The 12439-nt window shown below is 36.9% G+C and overlaps 2 protein-coding genes across 2 annotated transcripts in view; one reads left to right on the forward strand and one right to left on the reverse strand.

Annotated features, from left to right (window-relative positions):
- Window positions 1-1810: 1810 nt before the first annotated feature.
- Window positions 1811-4391, reverse strand: LOC110417139 (FH interacting protein 1). Its single transcript, XM_021429369.2, has 4 exons — window positions 3966-4391; window positions 3755-3856; window positions 3305-3576; window positions 1811-2301 (listed from the first exon to the last, which is right to left on the reverse strand). The coding sequence occupies exons 1-4, from the start codon at window positions 4255-4257 to the stop codon at window positions 2122-2124; spliced, it is 846 nt and encodes a 281-aa protein (XP_021285044.1). The 5' UTR covers window positions 4258-4391; the 3' UTR covers window positions 1811-2121.
- Window positions 4392-10547: 6156 nt separating this feature from the next.
- LOC110416523 (transport inhibitor response 1-like protein) overlaps window positions 10548-12439 on the forward strand; it is a 2148-nt gene continuing 256 nt past the window's right edge. Inside the window, exons 1-3 of the mRNA XM_021428527.2 lie at window positions 10548-11392; window positions 11751-12252; window positions 12330-12435. Coding sequence (XP_021284202.1) covers window positions 10794-11392; window positions 11751-12252; window positions 12330-12435 — 1207 coding nt within the window. The 5' untranslated portion in view covers window positions 10548-10793. The remainder of the gene's footprint in view (window positions 11393-11750; window positions 12253-12329; window positions 12436-12439) is intronic.

The following is a 12439-nucleotide window of genomic DNA, read 5'->3' on the forward strand; positions in this document are numbered from 1 at the left end:
AAAAAAAAAAAAAAAAAACCCCAAAGGAAGAGACTTAGAAGGGGCAGAGGCTAGTGGTTGGAGAAAGTAAATGCTAATCTTTCCAAAGGAAAAAAAATGACTATTTATAGGGGAAGGGTTAGGACCATAGAAACATCGCAATCTCATCCTTCTTCTTTAGGGCTCATATGCTAACATTGCCTCCCTTCATCCCCTTCTGTTTTCTCAATTAGCAATTCAATTATATATTAGGAGTTAACACAAAAATAGAAAAAACCCTAGCAGGTAGGTTTTTACAAATTAAGAAAGAATAATTATTACTTAATGGATTCCCTTAATCACCATTCATCTCTTAGATTTGTTGTTAATTAATTACTACTACCACTATTTTTTTTTTTGTTTTACATTTTATGAAGGAATAATAAAAAGTAAAATGATATTGGATTATATAAAACTGGGTAAATCTGCTTATAGATTGAGACGACATGTATACAAAGTGTAGTACGTTTTCTGAACCCTAAAATTTCATCTTACTGCCTTCTAACTATTAGCTCCTTGTGTATTTCATAAGGTTTCCACTACTTCTTCCATAACCTATGTCTGCAGATTCAGGATCATGGTACATGGTGATAATGAACACATGCACAATTACGAGCAACGACCATTACTCGAGATTTAAAGTTTGAAGAATATAAGAATAACAGTAAAGAATTACTTCACCATTTTTCTTAAATGGAGCTTCCTGCTTCTACCTATATCAGCCGCACAATACTCTGACCAGGATATCCTTTAATTTTTTTTTTTTTTCATATAAGGAAAAAACGACAAGCCGAAACTTAAGAATTTGCATACATTCCCTAGGAAAGAGCAGCTAAAAGTGATAAACCATGGTCCCCTGGCGATGGCAGCATGGCCCATGACATGAATGTAAACCGAGTGTCATCTGCCATAGAATAGGTGTATGTTCCCTATTTCAGGTTTGCCAGTTAAGATGAAGACAGACGAGCTGGCCAGGCCACAACATCTAGTCTTTCCTTCGGCCAGGGGTTTGGACCTACTAGTGGATCTGTCGGTTCCAACACATTTGGGCCAAATAAACCACCACCTTCGAGCTTATCAACAAACTCGGGCCTTGCTGATAATGCACTGTTGCCTACATAATGATCGTAATAATCTAAAGTTTATGATTATAAAGCTTTTATTATTATTATTATTATTATAAAGCATTTTTACTTACCGTTCCTTGCTACCCTTGCAGGTTTCATTAGTATGTTACACCTTTTCTTATTTACTTTCTGCAATTTAGATTCTTTTTAATTGATATTTTACACCTTGCGGGGCTCCGTCCTGCCTAGTTCCTCCCCTACAAACTAGTAGCTCTAGCAATGGGGGCTTCCTCGGCCTGCAAATGGTACGTGATCATAGCAGGACTGAGATATTGCTTTCAGATCAATGTGGGAGATCCTTGCCACCCAGATCCAAATCTGATGGCTGTTTCATTTGTGCAATTGTCTTGCAAGTTGTATAGATACCTAATGTTCCGGTGTTGTTGCATTCAACGGTAACAAGGACAGAAGCAAAACGAGAGGGCCAAGATAAAGGATTTGGGTAACGGATCGCAACCCTCACAGAAGAGAAAGAGCATAGAAACCCAGAACTCTACTCCAGTCCACCATACTACATATATAATAAGCAAATCCAACAAACTTGCCAGAAACTAGCCAGACCAACTGACCAAGAGACTAGAGGTATTGTTTAAGTGTGAATATTTATCTCATTACACACAATTTGAAATAAAGACGGAGAGAAAGAAAGGAAATTGCAGAAGATGTTAGAAAAGAAATAGTTACATTATCTCACAATAACCTTTAGTAACAATCGTTTCCACTTGAAAAAGTACTAGCATAAACGATCACATGTATAAGGTAAAACCATTTAACAAGCTGATAACTTACTGACAACTCACAAATATCCACCAAGAATTGATCAATTTAAGAAACAAAGGAATAACACAGTGACTCCAAACAAATGCAATATATGCTACCTCAACTATCACAAATCTGGCTCAAGATATTTTATCTACATCAATTTTGTGGTGCAAAGCACGTTTTGGGTCATTTTGTAGAGTTTGACCGGATCACATCATGAGCTACAGGGCTGCAGTGCTCCTTGAAGATTTTTAACAGCACTGTCATAGTGTACAAAGCCCATGAACCAGAACTCATGGTTGTCAACTGATATAATTTGGATGTATTTCTCAGCTGTGTTGGCTTTGCTAACTGATGGATTCACTGCCCTGAGCTGATGTAATGGAAGTACCACCTACAAATAGAGTGGCGAGAGGACATAAAAATCACATTCACAACCATTAGAACAAGTTTAAATAAAGATAAATGATTGATGATAGACACGTACACTTATACAAATAAGCACAGGTCTGTGTATCAAGAATATAGCCAGCAGACTTTGACAAATCACTAATACATAAACCCCAACAAATCCAACAAAAAAAATCACTATATCCTAAATTTTTAATTGGTAACTTTCTAGAGCATTTGACAACGATGCAATCAAGCAAAACAATTATCCTACGAACATGTGGCTCATGAACACATATAGCAAAATCATTTGAATTTTTAGATCTCATTTGAATTGCCTTAGGTCAACTATTACAGGACGGCTTTTGACTGGGTTCTTCAGAATCATAGAGCAATTAAATTTAGCAAAGTTGAGGATGTCATGATCTATGTACAGATCTCCAGATCAATCTCAAAAAAAATATTCTACCTTTACAATGCATTAAGGTCCTTACCACCAACAATTTTCATTACCAACTCCTTTTAAATAAATTCAATTAAACATAGCATCCACTACAAAAGTGTAAACCAAAAACTAGCACTACAGGTATCAAAGAATGCCAATAGAAAAAGTCTAACAAGGTGATGAAGACGTTAAACAAGGGACCACAGAATTTCAGCAAATAACTGGGATAAGTAAGTCAACCACGGATGCAATAAGAATCTATGTTATTTAAAGTACAGCTTTTATGTTTGTCAACTTTAAGTGCTCCACTAATCCACATAGAACCATCAACTATTGAGCCTTCAATATTCTTTAAAACATGTAAATCAAGAAAGGGCCAGAACATTCATAATTTATGTCTTGCAACAATATAAGGAACTGCCAAAGAATAGAAACTCTAACAAAATATCCATTACAGCATAAAAAAACAGTATTAAGTTCATTGTAAATCATCACTCATCAGTCTGTGCTAAACTTGACCAACAACTTGAAACACAGCAAGACACAATATAAGCCAATATACCTTATAATAGCTCCATTGAGTCTGATCACCAACTTGGTAAGACAGAGGATTGTCACTACAAAAAGCAAGCTTTGCGGTTGACAGATATAGAACTCCCATGACAGGACCAGCTGAAGTGGACAGGTAGCATGCATACGTCTTCAGAAGCTGCTCCTCAGGAACATTCTCAAACGTTTGTCGAAAGATCTTCTCATAACCACCTTCTGCAAGAACTTTAGTACTCTGTGCAATTCTTCCTACAGCAGCATCAGCAAAACTCGGCCCCGTTTTCACTGTTCCAAAAGAAAAAGCAACAACAAAGTTACTTATAATATTTCATACTTTTCCATCAAATGGATACCATGTATTCAAAAATACCCTTAGAAAATGATATGTCAATTAAAATTCAAAATCAGTCATATGTAATACAGAAAAATAAAATAAGCAAACTTGGAAGAAAGAAATAATTACAGTGTTGCCACATGTTCCCAGCTATCTCTTTCGCCTTCTTAGAATCCTCCGCTGCCTTCTTTCCCCATTTCCCTAACACATCTTTCACTGAATCCATCTTATCTGCTCAGAAAAAAAAGGTGGGGGCTTCATTTTAAATACATAATTCGATGACTTCAAAATTTCAATTTACTATAAATTAAACCAACTGGAATCATTGGAAGTGGCTTACTCTTGACGGCTGATGATTGAACCGGAGAGGGAGAAACGTAAGGATTCGACTCAGCTGGCATGCTGGTGGCAGCGCTGCTAGAGATCGGCGCTGGGCCTGGATTGGGCTGCGATTGGGAACCCATGGAAACGTTGGTCCAACTCTCCGGTGGAGGCGTGACGTCCTTCGGGTCAAGTTTCGGGTACGGAGCGTAATCAGAAGAGTGGGCTGCCGGTTGGCTTGACTCCGAGGATGTTGTTGACTGTTTGGTTTCGGGGACCTTGTTACGATCGGGCGAAGGCTGGCTCATCATCTCTTAGTGTTTGGATCAGATAAAAGGAGAGGAAGAAACGGAAATTTTTAATTGGAGTTGGAAAGCTTCTGTGGGATGAGTCAAAACCGTGAAGGAATTTTCTAGAATTTATTCCTTGCGAGGTTTGAACTGCTGCCGTTAGTTTTCGTTTTTATGTCTTTTTAACTTTGAACTTGAAGCGACCACTTGGCAGTTCGCCACGCTACAATATGATATCCGGCCCCGACCGACATGGGCATTGGGTCTGGATTTTCCACTGCTCCTCTAGCCTTTAGGCCCACAGCAGGAGACCAAACATTGAATTGGACTAGGCTTTGAATCATATCTTACGTATGGGCCCAATAATTCTTCTAACAATCGATAATTCTAAGTAATCGATTCACGTAATAATATAACAAATAATCAAGTAATTAGTATATACATTAAGTACTTGAGGAATGAAATAATTTAATGAGGTGTTCATGCCGGGATAGCGGCAATGCCTATGTAATGAGCTATAGTAAGTACCAACTTTTCTTGTTTTGGTCGTCCACAAATGATCCTCAACAAAAAAGACAGGAGTCGAGTTCCTTCCTAATCAACTCCAAAAGGAGCTTCAGACGGACACCAATGTCTCTACTCGTTTAGGAATAATAATATTTGCAAGCGGTGGAAGATTCTCTCTCCGATTTCTTAACCCTTTTCTAATAGTTGGTGAGATTGATAAGCCCAACCGGCAACTAGTTACAAAACTTTGAATGGGTTTATGATTGGTCTAACCACGGCCAGTTATAATCAAGACTCTCTATCTCTCTCTCCCTCTTTGGGCCTTGTCCGTTGAAGTGGTATGGAAGTGAGTCTACCATTGTTAAAGGTTAGATCAGCTTCTGATTCCACTAAAAGATATAGTGTATAAGCTTTTCGTGTTAGACCAGGGAGATGAAATCATGGGTGCATTAATTATTTTAAGACAAACTTTATGAATAGATATTTTCAAACAGTGCTGCATTCAATCAAAACCAGAACTCAAGTTTAACCAAATTGTTTGCTTATCAACCTTTTTCTTGGGGGTGTTGACGCAAAAAGAATGATTGATATATCTAATGGTATTAATCAATCAGGCTCACATCGTAGGAGATACTCGAGAAATATCATCAGCAGTTCTTGAGGTTTCCATCCACTGCAAGCATGATATCATTGCAAAAAGAGTAGTGGAATTTAGAGAGAGAAGGGGGAGGGGGGGGTCGCGCTCTGGGCAATCTCAATGGAGTTTCCAATCACAATACAACAAGGAATTAGGGAAAGGAGCAATCTGAAGTTACGGAAATAGCCAAAATTCTATAGTGATGAACTGATAATTTCACCTGCTAGCCAACCTGAATGATGTGCATACAGCTAGCCCCACTTCTGGTTTAGTGACCAATAATTGATCAAGAGTTAGCTGGGGCAATACTTACTGTGGTACTATATTATTAGCAGGAAAGAGATTACGCTTTCAAGTTTCGACTTACGACATCCACACAATTAAATATAATAACCAAGTGAAGGGAGTTTTCTCCAGAAACTTTACTGATTTTTGGAACTTAAGACAGCAATTGTCTCATGGAGCATAGACCCTGTCTTTCACCAGCACAGCTAAAAAGGCTATTTCCCAAAAGGAACACTTTAAGCAAATGCTTTTTCTTTTCCTTTCTTTTCTTTCTTTCTCTCATTTCCTCTAAAATCCTAGTAGCTTAGTGGATATCAGGCCATAAAGAGAATGCTCTTTTCTACCCTATTGGAATCAATCTTAAAGAAACCTTCAGAAATGTGTGGACAAATGTCATTCGAAAAGCAAGCCTTTCATGTTTCCAAATTCCTGTTTGGAATGTATTGTCAAGATCTTGGTCCAATTGGGGTTTTTCAACATTGTTTAGTGTTCATATTAACATGAAGAAGGGTACCGGAAGGTCCCCGTGAGGGAAATTGATGGTGAAAAGTCATGAAAAGTCGTGAATTCCATGGGATTGGGGGGGTGAAGGGGGGCGAGGGCGGGGGGGGAATGGTTGATTTTCCGATGTCGTGAATAGACACTTCATCTTGTTGTCTCAACATATTTTGCCGACCCGTAGCCTAACAGTCAGTGTCCAAGTCTCTTAACCAATGTAGCCTGCTGATTCTAATAAAAAACCCTCCCCAAAGATATTATGCAAACATGCCATCCTCTTGCTTCTGCTTCAAACACCTGACGATATTGAAACAAACAAAAGAAACAAGATCACAATCAAGATTTTCTCATGGTCCATCAATGGCCACCACCACCCCCACCCCCCACAAAAAAAAATGGTTGGCTTAAGTTTGAGTACCCCATAATATCCTCAAATTCATCATCTGATTATTATCCTGTTCCTTCCCTTTGAACGGAATTTATGCTCACGTAAATTGACGCTAACTAGAGAATCTAAATCAATGGCAGGTATAATATATGCCATAGTACTTGAACATATATGATCTCTTCTCATTAATTCGAAGAAAAATAAAATTTTTAAAAAAAACCAACCCCTTCAAAATGATTGGAATTTCGATTCCCAACTTGTTACATATTTTCTTTTTCTTAATCATGAAATTAGAAAGATTAATTGTTTGAAAATTTGATTAATAAACAAGAATAAGGAATATGAAGAACACTGATAATAACATGATTTGTACTTTGGATAAATGGAAAGATTCCAAATATTTTAATGCATTTACTTACACATTAAGTGGAAACCCAACTTTTAATCTTTTAAGTCAACTATGTTCTCCTATGGGGACCAAGGTCCTTAAGATCTTTACTGCATACGTCTTGATGCATGCAAGGAAGAAAGAGAAACAAAGTACCCACTTTTATTCCATGCTATCTGCTTTCCTTCTGGTGAAATATTGTTTGGTTACAGAGAAAAAAAAAAAACATGATTAAAATTACAGGTACTAGAAATCAAGGAAGGATTCCCCAAATTTGAAAAGAGGCCATGAGAATCATCAATCTTTTCTTGTTTCCTCCCCCCATTCGTTTTTGTCATCTGGTCACATTGATTATTAATATATTTTCTGGCAAGCAAAAAAAAAAGAGAAAGTAATAATAATAAAATCTTCCCTCCATTAGCCTTTGATGAAATCCAGTCCTGAAAACCTGAGCTAAACATTTTCAAAGGGTCATTCAATGAAATTGGAGCACTATTGCCTGTTAAAACCAATTGATTCCTCAGATATCTTTAGGGCAGATCTTGAGCAGAAAGAGAATATGCAATATGACATATGTCAAAATCAAAGCTTAAAGAGATCTAGGACATGTTTGGTTTTATCATATTCATCCATTGTTTTCTGTCTTTTGTTTTTCTTTTTTGTAGGGCATAGCTCTCTGTCATTTCAAACAAAAAAGAAAAGAAAGGGAAAACAACTGAACCATGATTAAATGGTTTTATAAGTAATGGGAAGATTATTTCCAAATGCTTAACAAGTAATATTTTTTTTAATTAAAAAAATTTTAAACTTTACTCTTTAAACAAAAAAATTCAAATTTTCTCATTGTAAATTTGCGGCTAATACCACATGGGGCTTTCCAAAGTGGCTTTGTAAACATTTGGCAAACTGAAAGGTTAAGAGTTCAAATTTCCAACATTATGTCACAGATTCGTTGCATCTTTTGGAAGAACCATCATTAATCCAGAGTTCCGACCCAACACAACACGAAACAGCCTAATCATTTTAGGATTCTTCAATTTTTTTTATCTTATATCTTAAAATCTATTTACGATATCTAGCATTGAATTTTTTGAGTTGTGAAATGTGCATCAGTTTCCTTAAGTAATTCGATTCTTTTTTACCACTTAAACTAAATCCCGTTTCATTTAATTTTGAATTCGAACTTTGATAAAGCTTTTTATGACTTTCATTTTAAAGAAGAAGAAGAGAATTTGCACTATTAAATAATCAATAAACTTTGATTTGATCTTCATTTTCGTTTGGATTAGTCAAGTGTGAGGCTTGCCCATATTTTTTAAAATTACTTTAATTCATTTTTTATTATTTAAGTGTCGTATGTCTAAATTTATATAATAATCTTAAAAGAGAAGTCTCGTTTGTCTTTTATCAATCAAAATCTTATCCTTATGAAGATTACTTTCGAGATTAAAAATCTTGAATATACCAAGTTGACATGAAAAAAAATATGTCTTTGAAATCGTTCAAGAAAAGAATTAAATTCAAGTGAAACTTAAAATATTTTTAATTATGTTTTCAAAAAAATATTTTTTTTAAATTATCACATATAAAGAATTTAAGATGATTAGCGGAAACGTAAATGTCAAAATTTAATAACAAATATGTGAAAACACTACTAATGCTATTTGCACAAAAATTTATTGAATAAATTCAATGACGGGTCTATCATTTTGTGCATGGAACCTATTTATTAACAATTGTTTAAACTTAAATCAATAATTATTTAAATAATTAAGATTAAAGTGTTAGGTGAATATTATTTGTGGCCAAAAAGCTAAGAGTCAGTTCACGAACCAAAAAAGGGAAGAATGTTGCAACACTTTATAGTCAGATTACGATGTCAATTTTAACCAAAAACAACTACAGTAAAAAAACCCTTTATTCTTTTATCTAAATTTACATAACAAGTAAAAAACAATTTAAAAAGTTTGATCATGATTAAAAATTACCTAACATAACAAGTGAAAAAGGATAGAAGGAAAAGGGCAATGGGCAAAGGATTAGATCCAAAGTGTAAGAGGGACAAATGATGCTAACCTCAGCAAACACCAAAAAGAAAGAGAAGTGTTAGTTTTAATTGCATCCACTCCCTTTTTTATTTTCCCTTTTTATTTATTTCTTGATTAGGGTTATTGTACTTATTAGGATCATTGAGTTCTTTATATTTATTTTGATTTTTTATTTAAAAAAAAAATATGCTTCTTCGCTACACAACAAGAAAGGGGAAGAGAAAAAGGGGAAGACTGCGGGGAAGGGGGATTGCCGCCAAGTGAATGGGACGCGGTTTGGGAGCGCGTGGAGAGTTAAAAAATGACTCTGCCACGTAGACTTTGTCAGCCTTTGCCTCCAGCAGTACCCCTTGAAGCTTCGGTAACTAACAACTGTTTACTGCTTCGCGATTGGACAGTGCTTTTTTTTCTTTTACTTCCGTTTGAAAAGCGTAGAGAGATAATTTAAAAAATGGATATTTAGAAATCGGTCCTTCATTTTCTAGTATATTTACAAAATAACCCATTTGTTTTGTTAACTCACGTTTTCATCTTATTCGCAAGGAAGGAAAAAAAAAAAAACCAAGTCTTTGATATGTTATATTAAACAATTTATTATGCTTAAATAGGTAGAGTTTGATCAATAAAAAAAATATGAGAAGCAAAATTATTTAAAAAAATAACTATATTTTCTCATCATGCATGAATTAAGTTGTCATGGTTGTTCAACAAATAATATTACGATTTAATTTTAGCTGACAATGTATAAATGAAATACATTTTCATCTTGCTTATAAGCATTTTATTTCTTTAATAATTCATTATTTAGAGAATTAAAATCGTTTTATGTAGGATATATGAGATTCATACTTGAAATCGTATGGTAAAAAAAGAAATAGCGATTAAAAAAAAAAGAAAAACAGTACAATGATTTCAAGCTTCTTAAAATGAAAATCTTTTTAGTATAATACAAGCAATGCATGTAATATATAAAGATGAATCAATCATTTTTATCTTCCTTTGGCCGACTCATCATTCACACACTACTAAAATAGACTTGTGATCTCAATTTGAAATACAATTGGCCAAATTCAGAAAGAAAAAGAAAGAGGAGGAGTTATGTACAAATAAAGAAACGACCAAGGGTGTTATCCAACATAAAATCCAAACAAATTTTACAGCAGTTGACAAAAGAAAAAACTATAGTACTTCCTGTCAAAACCAACAACTTTTTTAAAAAAATTAAAGAATAAAAAGACAAAAGCTTGTAAAAAGAAAAAAACCCCAAATAATGGAGGAGAAGTGTGGAGAGCCATTGGATATGAGATGAAAGAGAGAGAGAGAGAGAGAGGGAGAGGGGGAAGAGGCATGGAGAATCCCAATGCTCAGAACAAAGAGAGAGAAGAAAGAAAGAGAGAAGACACAGACAGCACTGTCCACTGTTCACTCCCTCTTCTCTTTCTCTCTCTGACCAATTAAACTAAATTACTTATCTTTGCGCTCTCTCTCTCTCTCTCTCTCTGTCTATATCCCCCATCCTTCTCTCTCCTCCCAGTTTCAACACCCCCCTCCCGGCCCCAACTCTCCTCCCTGTGCTCTCCACCCAAACCCTCCTCTCCCCAAGAAAAAAGAAACTTAAAATCTATCATCTTATTCACTCATTTCCCTTACATTTAATCCATGTTCCCATGATCTGAAGAAACCCAAGTCTCAATCTCATCAATCAAGGCAACCCCAACGAAAGAAAGAAAGGGAAGATCGCTTTAGATCACAGGGCCGCGCGTGTGCTACGAACTCGCCTTCTTTCTCTTCCTTTTGTTGTCTCTCATGCGACATAACAGGGCGGAGCGAATGTCTGAGGACGACGAAAGGCAGCAATCTTCACCGTCAGATCTTGACTTTACTTCTAACAAGGCCCGGAACTGCAACGCCACCGGGTCCGGGTCGGGTCACCCGGAGTTTCAGTCTCCCTACCCGGACCAGGTCCTGGAGAACGTGTTGGAAAACGTGCTTCACTTCCTGACTTCGAGCCGCGACCGAAACGCCGCCTCATTGGTGTGCAGGTCGTGGTACCGGGTCGAGGCGCTGACGCGATCCGAGCTGTTCATCGGAAACTGCTACGCGGTGTCGCCGGATCGGGCCACGGCCAGGTTTACCAGGGTGAGGGCGCTTCACCTGAAAGGGAAGCCCAGGTTCGCGGATTTTAACCTGATGCCGCCCGATTGGGGGGCCCACTTCAATCCTTGGGTGCTGGCTCTGGCCAAGGCGTACCCTTGGCTGGAAAAAGTTTACCTGAAGCGCATGTCCGTGACCGATGATGATCTGGCAACGCTGGCCGAGTCGTTTTCAGGGTTTAAGGAGCTCGTTCTCGTTTGCTGTGATGGGTTTGGAACTAGTGGCCTTGCTATTTTTGTTTGCAAGTGCAGGTATTTTCTTTTTGTTCTATTTTTAATTTTTTTGCTGATAATAATGCTATGTATTTATAAAAAACTGGCTGATTAGATCTGTTTAAGGTCTTAAGAGTAATTGTTATTGGTTTATTTGGTATAGGGTTAAGGAAAGTTTGTAGCTTTAATGAGATTTTTGTTTGATCTCATTGTTGTGTTTGTGGATTGAATTTTTTAGATCTTTTATGTTTCTTCTTTGATCTGGGTATGGATTGGGAAATGAAAACGTTTGAGTTTTAAGTAATGTGTTCTGATAACCAATGGGATAAAAGGGAAAAAGGAAGTTGGGGATAGAATTGTGTATGGATAGTTGATTGATGTATTTCTATAATTGCAGACAGCTTAGGGTGCTTGATCTGATCGAATCTGAGGTTACAGATGATGAGACAGATTGGATATCCTGTTTTCCTGAGGGTGAATCACATCTTGAGTCGTTGATATTTGATTGTGTAGAATGCCCGATAAATTTTGAGGCATTGGAAAGGCTGGTGGCTAGGTCTACTTCACTTAAGAAGCTTAGGCTAAATCGATATGTTTCTATCGGGCAGCTATATCGCCTGATGATTCGAGCTCCTCAGCTCACACACCTTGGGACAGGTTCGTTTAGCCCATTGGAGGTAGCAGGACATGGTGATCAAGAACCAGATTATGTAACTGCTTTTGCTGCCTGCAGATCCTTAGTTTGTCTCTCTGGGTTTAGGGAAATAATTCCAGATTATCTGCCTGCGATTTACCCTGTTTGTGCAAATCTAACATCTCTGAATTTCAGCTATGCCAACATCAATGCAGAACAGCTTAAGCCAATTATAAGCAACTGCCACAAGCTCCAGGTTTTCTGGGTATGTATTCTAAATTTGGTCTTTAAGCTTTGTGAAGAAATTAGAGCTTTGAAGCTTACGTTAGCTTTCATGTGCAGGTCCTTGATTCAATATGTGATGAAGGACTTCAAGCAGTGGCTGCGACATGCAAGGAACTACGTGAGCTTCGGGTTTTCCCCATCGATGCTCGGGAGGATAGTGACGGCCC

This window comes from Theobroma umbraticum, unplaced genomic scaffold, assembly GCF_002168275.2.
Source record: "Theobroma umbraticum cultivar Fairchild unplaced genomic scaffold, ASM216827v3 scaffold_51.0, whole genome shotgun sequence".
In the NCBI taxonomy this organism is placed as follows: domain Eukaryota; kingdom Viridiplantae; phylum Streptophyta; class Magnoliopsida; order Malvales; family Malvaceae; genus Theobroma; species Theobroma umbraticum.

What these genes read in the sequence shown, in the direction of transcription:
- LOC110417139 (XM_021429369.2), bottom strand. Translation starts at nt 4,257, where the DNA reads ATGATGAGCCAGCCTTCGCCCGATCGTAACAAGGTCCCCGAAACCAAA. An exon ending in TCAATCATCAGCCGTCAAGA is followed by an intron (nt 3,857 to 3,965) that starts GTAAGCCACTTC and finishes TTTTCTGAGCAG; the next exon opens with ATAAGATGGATTCAGTGAAA. An exon ending in TGGGAACATGTGGCAACACT is followed by an intron (nt 3,577 to 3,754) that starts GTAATTATTTCT and finishes CTTTTGGAACAG; the next exon opens with TGAAAACGGGGCCGAGTTTT.